Source organism: Pristis pectinata, chromosome 28 (genome assembly GCF_009764475.1).
Source record: "Pristis pectinata isolate sPriPec2 chromosome 28, sPriPec2.1.pri, whole genome shotgun sequence".
Classification (NCBI taxonomy): Eukaryota; Metazoa; Chordata; class Chondrichthyes; order Rhinopristiformes; family Pristidae; genus Pristis; species Pristis pectinata.
The window spans coordinates 11,776,983-11,793,684 of record NC_067432.1 but is presented as its reverse complement, the minus strand read 5'-3'; the positions used below and the strand labels follow the sequence as shown (position 1 = coordinate 11,793,684).

The following is a 16,702-nucleotide window of genomic DNA, read 5'->3' as shown; positions in this document are numbered from 1 at the left end:
AGAAGAGATCAAGGGGTTACCCAGAGTGCCCGATACACAGAAAAAGTGCTCACGAAAGAAACCCAAATGCAGTTTGGAACTAGGACCCCTCTAGTTCCCTTTCTCTCCCTTTAACGGGCTGTGGCATTGCTTCTGCAGTGGACTCAAGGCACTGGACTATTAACACAGGCTCAGTTCCTAACCTGAACCCAAGTGGTTTCTCTTCAAACCCAAAGGTTGGACGATCTCCAAGTATGTAATTCACACATAGATCTGCAGAACTACTGATTATAATTGGAAGTTTTGATAAATAGCTCTGACAGAAGCAGGCTCATTTATATCCTGAGTGCTGCTCCCCAGGTAGCATGTTATTATGTCGGGCCATGTGGGGCGGAGCTTTTAAGATGAAGCTCTTCAATGTAATTAGGTGATTCTTAACAACAAATCAGGCACCTAGTCAGTTATTGCCAAAGTGATTTGAATTGACTCATCCCTCAGTTACCAAGAAATAACTGCCTCATTTAACATGTGCAGGTCACTTCCAGGGAGGATAAACTACTGAGTAAGGTTGCCTTTGTACTGCCCCATGAAACACTTCCAAGTCAGATATCCACACTAGTTCCATGTGAATGAAAGATCCCTCTTCATTGTTCACTTAAATACTCCCAGGTTAACTAGTGCACAGATTAGACACAGTGTTATACTGGAGTTGCCTGTGGACTTTGAGTTCATTTGTGCAAGTGTTCTCAATTGAGTACTGCTGGACTAAATACACTTCACCCTGTCTTAATTTGCATTTTGCTGACCTGTTGTTTCTTCCTTGTCACTCTCCACAAAGTGACAGCTAGCTCCAAGACATTTCAAAATAGATTTGGTGCAAACCTGCAGCAAGTCTATTCTACTGATACAGTGTACCTCACTCTATACATGTGGCCTACTCTTCCCTCATTCCCCAGAGACCAAAATGCTTGTTAATGGAAGGAATTACGTGATGTGGAGTTAACCAGCAACACAGCTGTCCTCTGGAGTAGGGGGTCAGGTAAATATAGAACAGTACATGGAACAGCATGGCACAGGAACAGGCCTTTTGGCCCACCATGTTTGTGCTAACTATGATACCAATTTAAACTGCACATCTGCCTGCACATAGTCAATGTCCCTTCATTCCCTGCCTGTTCACATACCAGTCTAAATGCATCTTACACATTGCTATTGTGGGAGCCTGAGGAAGTAATAAAGTTGGCAAATCTATAAGACAGTCTAAGTAAAAGCATTTTGTTCTTTAGTATCTCCATTCTTCATTTTCTTGATCAATTATTACTAGAGATCACTTATTAAAATAGCATGCCTTAAACAGCATTTGCGATATTGTTCAGTATAAAGCAGAATGTAGCAGCAAGTCACTGTGACCCCAGTGCACAATACCATTTGACAAATATTGGTCTCTCCAAGGCATACTTTTATATCATGACCTTGTGCCTTGGAACACAGAGCAACATAGAAAGTAACCTCACTGGAGCATGCTCCCTATTAACATCAATTCCCTTCAAAGCACATGTCAAGTACAAACATGCTGAGTGACAAAAAGGTACTCACTATAAAAGGGATTCTCCAGAATTTCTGCAGAGGAAACAAAACAGAAGGAAAATCATTAGTTTGAAAGAAACAGGCTGGAGAATTCATTTCGTGGATTGACACTGATGGAAAGTACAGTGAAGCTGCAACTGATTCAGGGCTCAATCTTTAAACTTGCACAAGAGCACATATTATTGCAGAGTAGAAGCTATGTGCAGGACAGAGAGAGTGCTGCACTGTTGCAGATTCTCCCTTTCGGATCATGGTGATAGATTCTCTCCATGGAACACTTTCATTTTTAGACAAGGAGAAGGCAGGACCATGCTGGAGGTGGGATACCAGCGCACTTGACCTCTGATTCACCACTGGACTCAGCACTTTGCACCTGACCCCTCACCTTTTTCCAGCCATGTAGCACAGCCTCATTCAATTGAATGAGATCAATGTACTTGATCGAAAATGTAAATGAGGGTACTTGATTTGTTTGTTTTCTTTTACTCTAACTTTTTTATTATTAATTTATGTTTTACATAACTTTATTATTGTTTACAATCTTGTTTAGATGTCTCTAATTATCAGAAACATTCAAGAAACCTTTAAAAAGTGGAAATCTTTTGATGCCTGGATACAATCAAAACATTTCCACATTTTTTAAAGTTTAATATAATAATACACAATGCAAATGAGTTTCAAATTATTGAAGAATTCCATCCCTTATATATCATTCAAAGCACTGCAGTGAGACACAATTCTTCCAGGAGCTCATGATTTCTTTAGCCTCATTTTCCCTTTACTAAACCAGTCCGACAGTTGATTGTTTGCCTGCACCTTTTCAATTTTAGGCATTCCCTTTTATTTCAATATTTGTTTCTCATCAGCAAAGTTAATTCGTCTTCAGTTTTCACTCTCATGTTTTTGTCCAGTGTCCCAGAATGAATATCTATGTAATGTTTGACTGGCACCCCATCCACCACCCTAAATATTCATTCCTTCCTCTACTGGTGTACTGTGGTCCTAATATGTACACCACACTGCTTCCGGCCCCCTGGTTCCAATTGTCCGAGTTTTGGCTGCTGCAATAGACAGAATGGCCCCTAGTGGCGACCACGCCTCTGGTGGTGGATCCTGAGGCCCTGCCCATGGACTGTTCTGATGGGCTTTTGACAGCTTACTGCTGCACAAGGTCTTTAACCAAATTTTAAATCTCAGCGATGATCAGAGAGATTTAAAGCTGTTCAAAAGGAATTTAAGTGATTTTCACAAAATTATTTTAAAAAACAAACTACAGTTACCCACCAAGACTACTCTAATACCACCTCCCCCACCAAGAAAGACAAGGCCAGCAGTCGCAGGATAACCTATAACTTCAGGTTCCCATTCCACGGCTTGTCCTCTCTTGCCTTGGAAATATATCACTGTCTCCGGGGCTAAGATCTGAAACCCCCAACTTAACGACATTGAGGGAGTAGCTTCACCTGAAGGATTGCGGCAGGTTAAGAAGGCAACTCACTGCCACCTTCTCAAGAGACGGACAATAAATACTGGCATGCCAGTGATGCCGAGATCCCAAAAATAAAACAATGACAATAAATCTATCTTTGGTGATCTTATTTTATGCGATTCCATTGAAGGTATTTGTCAAGTACAAGGCCCTGTCCAGTGCAGCAACCTGAATACTTGTAACAATCCTTTTTATGTTCTTAGCTTCCTGAATTGATGGATGACACTTCCTACCCCCAGCCATAAGAAACCTCATGAAGGCAGCTGCACTGAAATGCCCAGAAGCAAGGTTAGCAGGTGAAGCACTGCATCCTTTAACCAGCTTCAATTTCCTTGCATTGCCCAAGAACTGGAACGTTAGTATCCATATTTTATTTTCTTAATGTTCTGTTTGCTCTGAAAATATTCTCTGCTCTGGGGTCTTTCACTGAAGTACCTCAGCCTAACATTTCAGAACTAACAACTGGTTTAGAGTGAGTACACATCCGATTCAACTGATTAATTGTGCTTCCTCATTGTTCTCTCTCTTTCATCTTTGGTGGCGATTTGGTATAATTTAACTGCGGAATTGGGAGCAACAATCTTTAAAAAGAACCGACTTTATTGAGGAGCAAAATATGCTGAAAGTCTGAAATAATGCCAAAATATTACGAAGAGTTAACAGGTCAGGCAGCCTGTATGGAGGGGAAAACAGAGTTAAGGTTTCAAGTTGTGGAGTTTTCATCAAAACTGGGATTCATCCTCCAGATGTAGATTTTGTCGTTCACTATTGCCTCTACCATTCTCACCACACATTTGTCATTTAATCTGTCCTCCTTGCTGCCTTTTCTTTGCATTTTCTCTGCCCTTTCTCCCTTTTTCTGCATCCTGTCTCAAACTTTTCCAAGTTCTGATGAAAGATCATCAACTGAAATAATAACTCTGTTTCTCTCTACATTGATGATTCCTGACCTGTTAAATATTTCTAGCATTTTTTGTTTTAGTTTCAGTTTGATTGCCATATTTGACACGTATTGCCTTACCATCATGACCTAATATCTCACCAGGAAGACTCAAACCCCTGAACTAAAGTCTATCTCAGATGGTCCAAAGTGATGCCTTTGGGCTCTTTGGATTTCACTGATAACTCAGCCTGTCTTGTTACACAGAAAGCAGTTAAATAGAGCAAAAAATGACATTAATTGTCGACTCCTCTGGAACAGGAGCATGATCACAAAAAGTGAAACATAATTAGGGATTTGTCCAGGACCTAGCTGAAAGAAAAGGTACCTTACAAACTTCCATAGGGAATTCTTTGCAAGAACTGCACATGCTAGAACACTTGTCAATTTATGTTCCTGTTAATCAGCCAAAATTTTATGTACAACGCCATTAATCCCAGTATAATTCCTTTCACAATAATCATTGCTGAAGGGACTTTCAACCACTTTATTCATGAGAATTATATTGCCAGCCTCAATCATGACTCTGAACTCATTGATGAATTCGGCTCCATTACGTCATATTTGCAAGATTTTATCCAGAATAAAATTCTCTTTACTCTGAATTATTGCAGGAATACTGAACCATGTGATCAGGTCAATAAAATGTACTTTAAAAACATTCCTATTGTTGCTTCATATCTTTAGAGCCAGGAAAACTTCTGCTAAGGCCAAGTGTTAATGGAACATTTATGACAGGAGGAGAGGGCGTCCTTCAAAAACTTTCATAGGTTTCAGTATTCTCATTAACCCCTTCTTCCAGTCTTGTATAATCCTTGTCTTATTTGCACAATATTTAAATGCTGACAAGTAATTAATTTTAAGAGAATTTTTACTTCTCTTTTAACTTGATAGATATTGTCATCATCACACCCAGAAGATACTGAAGAAGAACCTGAGGTTTGAAATACAGGTCAAATCCATGATCTGTCTGGGTAAATATCATAGTGAGCAAATTCCTAAAAATTACTGTCCTTTCTAGAATAATTTCTGTCCTTTTCATGGGTCAATGAGGGCTAGTGTATTGCATGGGTGTGTTGGTAATGATGGGTGCGCTGGTGGGGATGGGTGTGTCGGTGGGGATGGGTGCGTTGGTGGGGGTGGGTGTGTTGTCAAGAGTTGGTGTGTTAATAAAGGTGGATGAACTGCCAGGATGTACTTGTCAGCAAGGGCTGGCGTGTCAGGGAGAACAGGCCTTGGGCATTGTAGCATAGGCTCATTTCACCATGTCTGCTCTTAACCAACTGACCTAGGTATGGAGATTGTCTAGGGCCTTCTTCAGCTGAACCCCACCCCTATATTTGGCCTTATGCCATTTTGACCCCACTGCTAAGGCCTGTGAGTTGTACCTGACAAACCTCCTTGCAGGTAATCACAGCTGTAATAAAATCAGAAGGAAATTCTGCACAACATCATGTTACCTGAAAGGATGGAGGAATAAGATTCCAAAGGACTGTTTAAAAGGTAATTGGATTCTTTTGAAGTGTTCTACTTTTTAGGATTATGGAGAAGTCATTGGATGGACATTTTGGTGGGCTTTTGGACCAATGATACCCCTGCCTTCCTCGATTCCAACTGACCTGCCGGAGATTTGCAATATTTTATAACTTTTGTTTACATTTCTACTACCCTTGTGTTTTATCTTTCCAATTGGTTTGGGCTGTCTTTACCAGAACAGGTACAAAACCTAGTGTTTCCATCAGCACCCATAACACAGCTCTCAGAGGTGAAAAGGAGAATTAAATCATTCAGAGAATGAAAACTAAACATCAAGATTCTGAATTACATGGAGTCAGATTCTGTCATAAATGACTATGAGCTGCACAGCTGTGAACATTAACAAAATTTAAATCAGATGAATTAGGATGGATGTGTTTATATTAGCTAATAGATTGAACATCATCTCTTCAAGGCAGGAGCTTTGCTTAAATATCAGACAGAACCTTAGGTTTAGTGCTGTGAGCACTGGACTAGATTTCTCTTATTCCTGCTCTTGTCACATCCAGGAGTGATTACTCACCTTGGTGACCCTCTCATCTTGCAGATTGGCAACTAGTCCCAGGCTCTGCTGGTCCCATTGCATTCTTTGTCCTTCTTATTCTTCTCCCTTGTCCTTCCTAATTACCATTTGATCTGCATCTACACAAACTTGAAATTCATAGTCCTTGGCCTATCCTCTTCAAACCTCTACATAGCCTTCCATCTCCCTGCCTCTGCAAACACTTTGGCCTTGGTCTGGCTTTATCTATTTGGTCATGCATACAAACATACGACTTAGAAGCAGGAGAAGGTCACTGCAATCACGGGTGATCTGATTGTAAGTTATGGTCTAAACAATCCTCACCCCAATGCCTCCACAAACTTATTCTCACCATTACAGGCAGAGGATTCAGCTGTCTTGGACCTGGCAGCAAGATTCCACCAGTAAAGCCCTTCACTTCTCTTTAAACTCTGCCACCTTGACCTACACTCCAAATTCCATGTCTATTCTCTTTCCTATGGCTCAATATTTGTTCCCCTTACCACTCCTTTGCAGTCTGAACAACCTTCCCCCTGAGTTCAGTGCGTCACACAGACAGGTGTTCAACATTTCCCAATAGTAGGCACAGGAGAGACTAACCCTAGGTCCTGGAGTGTCAAGGAATGAAATTACTCCTGGTGCACAGATGCAAGTAACCAAGATCAGTGAAGCACTAAAAGGAAGTAGAGTAGAAAATCATCCTCCATTTTATGCACTAAATGTTCAGTGTGGTAACATTGCATTCTGTTTCTGGACTTCGGTTCCATGGAAGACAATCAACTGAATTTCTGATGCTGCCTGTAACACTCACATATTATACCATCACACAATCAATGCATACAACAGAGAACAAATTTCTACCCTGTGGAGCAACAACCAATCTGTTGGACGAACTCAGTAGGTCGAGCAACATGTGTGGGGGAGTAAGGAATTGTTGATGTTTCGGGTCAAAACCCTGCATCAGGACTCTCTACCCTGTGGATATTTTTTAAACCTTAATTTATTCGTATAATTGCATCATAAATCGGGAAGAAGAGTGTTTGACTGACAGGGAAGAATCATCTCATTGTATTACAAAGAACCTGTTTGGTCTCTGATTCATGTGTGGTACCATGTTTTGTAAAGAGTTATATGCAGGAATCCTCTGGATGGGGCAGTTGGAATTTAGAAGATTTTTTTTCCTGGAATACAACCATCCAAAGGTATGAATCAGGTTTTTACATTAGAAAAGCATTAGGTTGTAGCAGTAGCTGGTCAGCGGTCATTTTCCATGAGAACTATAGACATACTGGGTCATTAGGAATGGTTCCCTACACAGAGTCATCCCCTGCAGTTATACAAGACATCTGTTTCCCGTCCTGGGCCAGATGTGAAAGGCATCTCTCATGGGCTCTCTGCACCCTGAAATCAAAGGGCAAGGTATGGACTGGGCCTCAAATGGTAAATTTAAGGGCCTTCCCCCCAAAGAACACTACTAACAGTGCTTGAAATGGAAAGACTTGGGAATGCAGGAAGAGAGAGGTTTGCCATCTGTATGAGTTGTCACTGATACCAATGATACATCTGAAAACTGTCAGAATATTGAAAGAAATAATCAAAATGATAAAAAGTAAACTAAAATGCATCAATAATTAAAGCAAAATACTTTTCTTTTAATTAACTTACTTCCCCTTTGCTTCTTTAAATATTTGCCTCAAAAATCCCCATTGAAATCAAAGGCATGTCAATTCCTCTGGCAGGTCTGACCTGACGCAGGATCTCTGAGGCGAATCTTTAGTGTAAAGCTGAGGAATTCTAGCAGCATTTAGAGTTCAGTGGCATAGCTGAAAAAATCTGAGTCTTTCTGTCATTTGAATTGCTGAACACCAGTTCTGCTGATTGGAATCAGCTGCAAAAGACAGCATGTTCTGACTCTGTGAAATTCATGCCATTGTCCTGATTCTTTAAATAAAGCTGTTGGGAACTTTACACCAACAATAAGAAAGGGAGTTTTGTTGAGCACTGGTGCATCCAGGTGGAAGTATAGCACAGCCCATAGCTGTGTGCAGCAGTAGAGAGATGATGGAACCCTCCCTGTGAACCATATGCACTGAATATAAAATGGACAAGGTGCAAATCCATCTCCATGAACAAAACAAGAACAAGCACTCGGCTCTGCAGTGCTGACCTCAAATCAGGCAGCAGGAATAAAGGACTACAAGCTGTTTTTTTTTCACCCAGTTTAATCACTCTGCCTACTTACAAATGTCTGCCTTTCCCCTCATTTTTATATAGTTCACTGTGATTCAGAACCTTCCATGCCACAGTTTTCTGCTCAGCCTCAAGAGGTACTGGAGTTTCCTGGAGACAATTCTGTGCTTTTTCTCTAGATGTGTAATATTTGTCCTGTCTCTTGTCAATTTCTGTCCATTCAAGAAGAGAGATGTTATGGTTAAAGGGCATCCTGCATATGTTCCCTTAATGTTCCAGGGTTGTCTCCCTTGGGATAAGTGCAACGAAGGGAACTCTACACCACAAGGTACCAAACACCCAGCCATGATATTCACATGGAGACACAAGAGATTGCAAATGCTGGAATCTGGAGCAACACACAAGATACTGGAGGAACTCAGTGGGTCAGGTTGTATCTATAGAGGGAAATGAATCAATACATGATGGGCACATTCCGCCCCACCATCAGTAGTATCTACAGGAGGCACTACCTCAAGAAGGCAACATCTATCATCAAAGATCCCCACCATCCGGGGCGGGCCATGCCATCTTCCTGCAGCTGCCATCAGGCAGGAGACACAGAAGCCTGAAGTCCCACATCACCAGGTTCAAGAACAGCCATTTCCCTTCAACCATTCAGTTCTTGAACCAACCTGCACAAGATTACCAGAGTTTAGCAACACTATGACCACCTTGCACTAAAATGGACTTTGTTCTTTTTTGTTCTGATTGTGTTCTTTCTTGTAAAAATTGTGTATAATCTATACTTTTCTTGTTAACACTGCTTATATGATGCTATGCGCCTGTGATGCTGCTGCAAGTAATCTTTTCATTGCACATATGCATACATAGAACATTACAGCACAGTACAGGCCCTTCAGCCCACAATGTTGTGCCAACATTTTATCCTGCTCTAAGATCTATCTAACCCTCCCCTCCCACAGAGCTCCCCATTTCTCTATCATTCATGTGTCTATCTAAGAGTCTCTTAAATGTCCCGAATGTATCTGCCCCCACAACCTCTGCCAGCAGTGTGTTCCAAGCACCTACCACTCTCTGTGTAAAAAAATTACCCCTGACATCCCCCTTATACCTTCCTCCAATCACCTTAAAATTATGTCCCCTCATGTTAGCCATTGTCGCCCTGGGAAAAAGTCTCTGACTGTCCACTCGATTTATGCCTCTTATCATCTTGTACATGTGCATGTACTTACATGTACTTATGTATATGAGAATAAGCTCTACTTTGACCTTGACTTTGGACAGTCGACGATTCGAGTCAAGACCCTTCATCTGGTCTCGATCCACAATGTCGGCCATCCATTTCCCTTCATGATGTTCACATCACTGGACGTTGCTGATAGAAAATGCTTCAGCAACTAACTATACTGTAATTGGTCAAGAGTGGAGGAACATTTTGTAAACCAAACAATGCATTCATACCCTGCCTCCCCCAACACTGCATTTTAAATGCCACAAATCAAAAACTCAGTGGATGAAAATAATGGGCCAGAGTTTAAAGGTGGAAGTAATAACGTAGATAATAAAATGTCCACCTTGAGTTACCTGGAAATTGAACATCAACTTCCAGCAACCGCACATATGGAGGTAAACAAAGAAATCAGGAAGTTATTGACCACAGTGCCCTGCATCCCGAAAATGGTAATGGTACCTCATGGAGGGACATACCATTCATGTGAAGTAAATGAGGTGAAGCAGCAAAACTTACCTAATACTTAAAAATCTCCAGAAAATGATAGGGTCTGACGATAGTTCATGCATCCTTTTAATGGTATGATTTGTTTTAAAGAAAAAGAGACTTGCATTTATATTGTGTCTTCAGGATCTTCCAAATCACTTTCTAAACAAACCCCAAAAATTAAAAATAACTTTTACAAGAATGGTTCCTGATTTCTTTAGGTTTTGGCTATAGTTGGAGCTTCAAAATAAAAGATGTAATTATGCCTTTAAAGAAAGTTGCCTTTCCCCTCAATATAGTCTGCATTTACATTTCTTTATTTCACTTTCTGCAACCAATTTGACGATGCATTCAACTTTCTAACTGATGTCCTGGATCAGTCTTTGTGCATCTCAACAATAATTTTTCAATTTGATTGGTTAAATATAGAACACAGAACATAGAACAGCACACACAGGAAGAGGTTAGGGAACTACAAGGTTGAATTCACTGATCATGCAGATCATAGATCCCCTGTAGAAGGAACTGTGGTTTTATGGATGTTTGGTCACCTGACTAAAAGCTGATAAGAAACCTCGGAGCAAGGGCATGGTTAATGAATGGTTTTGCAGGCTCTGGACCAACATAAATGCAAAACAGACACACTGTTGTCCCTGCACAGTCCTGTGTCCAACACAATTCTGTCCTTCTGAAAATGATAAAATTGTTCTGTTTTTGTTGCAATTAATTCATAAATGACTGGTTCCCATCTCAGAGGCTTGGTTAAAATTGCTGTCATTAGAAATAGAACATAGAACACAGGAACAGGCCCTTCAGCCCACAATGTCCATGCCAACCACGTTGCCAATTCAAACAGCGCATCTGCCTGCACATTGTCAAAATCCCTCAATTCCTTGAGGCCTGTTCACGTGTCTGTCTAAAGGCCTCTTAAACATTGCTATCGCATCTGCTATCACATCTGCTTCCACCTCTTCCCCTGGTAGCATATTCCAGACATCTACCATTCTCTGTGTAAAATATCTGCCCTGCACATCCCCTTTGAACTTTCCCCCTCTCATTTTAAAGTTATGCCCTCTAGTATTTGCCATTTTCACCCTGGGAAACAGACTCTGCCAATCTACCCTATCTATGCCTCTCATAATTTTAAATACTTCCATCAGGTCATCCGTCAGCCTCTGATGCTCCAGAGAAACAATCCAAGTTTATCCAACCTCTCCTTACAGCTAATAATCTCTGATCTAGGCAACATCCTGGTGAACCCCTTCTGCACCGTCGCTAAAGCCTCCATGTCTTTCTTGCAATGTGGCGACCAGAATTGCACACAAAACTCCAAATATTTTACGCAGCTGCAAGATGTCTTCCTGACTATTATACTCAATGCCCCAACAGATGAAGGCAAGTATGCCATGCACCTCTTTTACCATCCTTTCCACTAGGGTTGCCACTTTCAGGGAGGTATGGATGTGCACCCCAATATCCCAATGTTCCCAAGTGTCCTGCCATTTACCCTTACATTTGACCTCCCAAAATGCAACACCATACGTTCATCCAGATTAAACTCCATCTTCCACTTCTCTGCCCATTTTTCAATTTGTTGGTCCTGTTTGACATTCAGTTCAAACAAGTCAAAATATCCTCGATATAAGTACTGGGGCAAATTGAATCCATCATCTATGATGCAAATCCCAGGTCTGTACAACTGATTCCTCTCCATCACAAGTCAATGGCTCAGACTGAAGCAGACTGTTTGACAACTGTACCCCGTGGAACTCAGGGTCCAGCTTGCATCCCCATGTCCTCTGTGTCACACTGACTGTCTCCTTCCACTACAATGGCATCTCATGTCCAACCCCAACTCAGCTCTTCTGCTGCTCAAATTTTAATTCTTGTCTCTTTTCATCTCTACAATTGAATGTTTTAATAATCTTCTAGCCTCTTTTCACCAGTACAATATTCCCATGCACAGGTACTGTACAAAATCAAGTTCTGTTTCTTAGGCCCCTGTCCCTATTAGCCGACATTGGCTCCTGGATGCGCATGCTCCTGATTCAGAGTTCCTGGCCATGAGCGGGAGCTTTGAAAAGAGGTGAGTCGCTGTGCGTGTGCTTGTGAGTTTCACCCTGCAAGAGTCTAAAAGAGGTACATTTGCAAATTGTTAATAGTTGATTGGCTAATTAACAGTAACAAATAAAAGGAAGGTAGGTACAAGTGGAGCGGCCATTGTTGGAGTGGGCCAGGGTTAGAGTGGAGCACTTGAGGCTTTGGCGAGATGAGGCGGAGGCTAAGTCTCTGTTAAGTTTCTTTCCTTTTTTCTTTGATTTTTCCTTTAGTGCCAGGCTAGAGTAGTTAGAATGGCTCCAGGGTCAGTGATGTGTTCATCTTGTGAGATGTGGGAGTTCTGGGAGACCTCCAATCTCCCTGAAAGCTACATCTGCATGAGGTGCATCCAGCTGTAGCTCCTCACAGACCATGTTAGGGAACTGGAGCTGCAGCTGGATGACCTTCCACATGACTTCCTTACTCTTACACTTAACACCCCTACCAACAAAGGCAAGCAAGCTATATGCCTTCTTTACCACCTTATTCACTTGCATAGCCACTTTCAGTGAACTATGGACCTGGACTCCAAGATCCCTCTGTACTTCAATGCTAGTTATGGGCCTATCATTGACTGTATACTTTCTCCTTTCATTTGATCCCCCCAAAGTGCAACAGCTCACACTGGCCTGGATTAAACTCCATCTGCCACTCCTCTACCCATATCTGTAACTGATCCATATCCCGCTGTATTCTTTGACAGTCCTTTACACTGTCCACAGCTCTACCAATATCGATGTCATCCGCAAACTTACTAATCCACCCATCTACAATTTCATCTAAATCATTGATATATATCATAAACAACAGAGATCCCAACACCAATCCTTGTGGAACACCACTGGTCTCGACCTCCAGCCAGAATAATAGCCTTCCACCTCGACTCTGTCTTCTATGGGCAAGCTAGTTCCGAATCCAAACTTGCAACTTACCCTGGATCCCATGCATCTTTATCTTCTGAATCAATCTGCCATGAGGGACCTTGTCAAGTGCCTTCCTAAAGTCCATGTAGATAATGTTCACTGCCTTACCCTCATCAAGCACCTTTGTCACCTCCTCAAAAAACTTAATCAATTCAGTAAAGTATGACCTGCCCCACACACACCCATGCTGATTGTCTCTAAGCAGGCCATGCCTTTCTAAATGTGCATAAATCCTATTCCTAAGTATCCTCTCCAATATCTTCCTTACCACTAATGTGAGACTCACTAGCCTATAATTACCTGGATTGTCTCTATTTCCCTTCATGACAAAGGCACAACATTTGAAAGATCTGTTGTTGTATAATATTCACATGGCCAAAATTCTGTGAATTTCTAGGTTCCTTGTCTGTATTGCTTCTGTTAAACTCATCTGCTTTCAGAATTTTTCTTTTAAGTTTCCTCAGTCTTGTCAGTAGGAACATCAGAAATATGAGACCATTCTCATTGGTGTATGCCATTTTGTCATTGACTAGAAATTTCAACCTCAGAGTTTACTTGTCAGCTTGGGTATCACTGCAGCACTGCAGAGTCTCTATGTCCTCCTCAGTGGATTCAAATTGGACAACTGGGGATTCTTCATCCTCTTTGCTGGATTCCTTGTGTTTTCTCTCCTTTGCTTGGCACTTTCAAGAATATTCTGAAGAGGTACTTCTATTGCAGAATGTGCAGGGTTGTTTAATGTACAGGTATTGGACCTGTGTCATTTTGGTCCCCATTTTATACTGAATGAGCTCTTGTTAGAAACATAGAAGAAAAACCTACAGCACAATTCAGTTCTACAGCCCACAAAGCTGTTCCGAACATGTCCCTACCCTAGAAATTATTAGGCTTACCCATAGTCCTCTATTTTTCTCATCTCCATGTACCTATCCAACAGTCTCTTAAAAGATCCTATCATATCTGCCTCCACCACTATTGCCGGCAGCCTATTCCATGTACTCATCCCTGTTACTATTGGGCGGCCTATAAAAAACACCCAGTAAAGTTATTGACCCTTTCCTGTTCCTAACCTTCACCCACAGAGACTCCGTAGACAGTCCCTCCATGACGTCCACCTTTTCTGCAGCCGTGACATTATCTCTGATCAACACTGCCACTCTCCCACCTCCTTTGCCTCCCTCCTTGTCCTTTCTGAAACATCTAAAACCTGGCACTTGGAGCAACCATTCCAGTCCCTGAGCCATCCAAGTCTCTGTAATAGCCACCACATCGTAGCTCCAAGTATTTATCCAAGCTCTAAGCTCATCCACCTTGTTCACAATACTCCTTGCATTAAGATAGACACATCTCAAACCGGTCTGAGCACGTCCCTTCTCTATCACCTGCCTATCCTCCCTCTCATATCTACTATTAGCTTTCTCTATTCCCCAGTCTCTCCAGTTCGGATCCCACCCCCAACAAATCTAGTTTAAACTCTCCCCAGTAGCCTTAGCAAACCTCCCCGCCAGGATATTGGTCCCCCTGGGATTCAAGTGCAACCTGTCCTCTTTGTACAGGTCATACCTGCCCCAAAAGAGGCCCCAATGATCCAGAAATCTGAATCCCTACTCCTTACTCCAATCCCTCAGCCACGCAGTTAACCTCCTCCTCATTTTATTCCTATACCAACTGTCACTTGGCATAGGCAGTAATCTTGAAATTACTATCTTTGAGGTCCTACTTCTCAACTTCCTTCCTAACTCCCTACTGTCTTTTTTCAGGACCTCTTCCCTTTCCCCACCTATGTCATTGGTACCAATACATACCACGACCTCTGGTTGTTCTCCCTCCCTCTGCAGGATATCTTGGACGCGATCTGAAACATCCCAGACCCTGGCACATGGAGGGCAAACTACCTTCCGAGTTTCTCTCCTGCGTCCACAGAATCGCCTGTCTGCCCACCCAACTATAGAGCCCTCTATCACTACGGCCCTCCTCTCTACTTCCCTACCCTTCTGAGCCACAGGGCTGGATTCTGTGCCAGAGACACTGCCACTGTTGCTTCCTCCAGGTAGGCTGTCTCCCCCAACAGTACTCAAACAGGAGTACTTACTGTCAAGGGATACAGCCACAGGGGTACTCTCTAGTACCTGACTCTTCCCCATCCCCCTCCTGACTGTGACCCACTTGCCTGACTCCCATGGCCCCGGTGTGACCACCTGCCTATAAATCCTTTCTATCACCTCCTCATTCTTCCTGATCAGATGAAGGTCATCGGGCTGCATCTCCAGTTCCCTAACACGGTCCCTCAGGAGCTGCAGCTCGACACACCGGGTGCAGATGTAGCCTTCCTAGAGGTAGGGAGACTCCGGGAACTCCCACATCTGACACCGAATACAGGAAACCGCACTCATACTACTTCATTTACTCAAGTCACCAACCTTCCCTCGCCCCTCTACGCCTAAGCCCCTTGAGCCAAAGCCCAATCACTCTGCTCCCTCTCACTCCACTGACCGCTCTGACGCTGCCCGCTGGATATAGCGGTTTGCTTTTTAAACTGCCCGCGCTTTACCTGCTGACGTCATGCGCCTGCGCAGTCCTGCCCCCACTATTCCCAATGACAACTTATACAAAAAAACTTATAAAAAAGAACCTTATAAAACAAAACCTTATAATAAAAACCTTATTTAAAAAAAAGAAAAACTTATCTGTTCTGAAGTCCCGATACCTGCTGAAGAGAAACCCATGAAACCCCCCAAGTTTTTTTTGCCAAGAACTCAACAACAATGAACTGACTCTCAACCTCAGTGCCCTGGTTCGGTCTTATTGCTGCTTATGCAGCCGTTTAGTTTTTAAATCCAAGGTTTGTGATACCTCGTGATCCTAAATCATTACAAGAGAAAGAATTCTGATGCAAATGCCATTTTCAAAGATTTCTTTAAGACTGTCTTTTCTTGCATGGAAGGTTTTCCACAATTCCTTCTGTAATTCCTTTCTCTTCTGTTACCTGGATTGCTTCCCTTGTTGCAATCTTGTCAAGTTCCACTCCGTGCCCAGCAATTAGTTCTCGCCGAGCTCCAATGCCCCTTTCAGTTGTTTCTCAGTTTCAAAGTCTATGCAACCAAATGTCTTTTAAGGCCCAATTTGAAAGAGAACAAATGATAGATCCTATTCAGTCTAAATGCTGTTCATTGTCTTCAGTTTCTCAAACTTCTTTTCTAGATTTCAGGTTTCCAACAAATAGTGTAAAGGCACAACTGCCAGACTTCCTCCTTCTGGCCCATGTCACTGCTTCCTGTTTCTTTTTTGTTTCCTTTCCAGCCTCAATTGGCTCAGTTTCATATCTGTATTCCCCTATTATGTCTGCTGTGGTTTTCCCTGGTGCTGCTGCAGTATAAATTGCCACTCTCTCATCTCATGATGTGAGGACTTAAAATTGAGACCAGCAATGCATTAGGCTAGCACTCTGCTGAGTGTGAGTATGGTGCCCATGCTCCTGAATGTTACCATAAGAGAGTCCAATTTGGGTACACTGTATGAAGACTGAGTATTTGATTCTACTCAAGCTTCAGTACTGCCATCCGATCTCTGCCCAGTGGTGTTGGTATATGGTAGGCAACTCAGCTTCCTGAAACTTGTGAAAAATAGTGTACATCTCACCCAGCATCTTCATTACCTCCCTATTTAATACTACATTACAGCTCGAGTAGTGGCATTCTGTTGAACCTTTTACTATATG

The 16,702-nt window shown here is 42.2% G+C and overlaps 1 protein-coding gene across 4 annotated transcripts in view; it reads right to left on the bottom strand.

The window, feature by feature from the left end:
- LOC127583964 (NT-3 growth factor receptor-like) overlaps positions 1–16,702 on the bottom strand; it is a 612,790-nt gene that overhangs the window by 282,034 nt on the left and 314,054 nt on the right. For all 4 annotated transcript variants that reach the window (XM_052040427.1, XM_052040426.1, XM_052040428.1 and 1 more), the window contains exon 9: positions 1,576–1,599. In XM_052040427.1, coding sequence (XP_051896387.1) covers positions 1,576–1,599 — 24 coding nt within the window. The remainder of the gene's footprint in view (positions 1–1,575; positions 1,600–16,702) is intronic.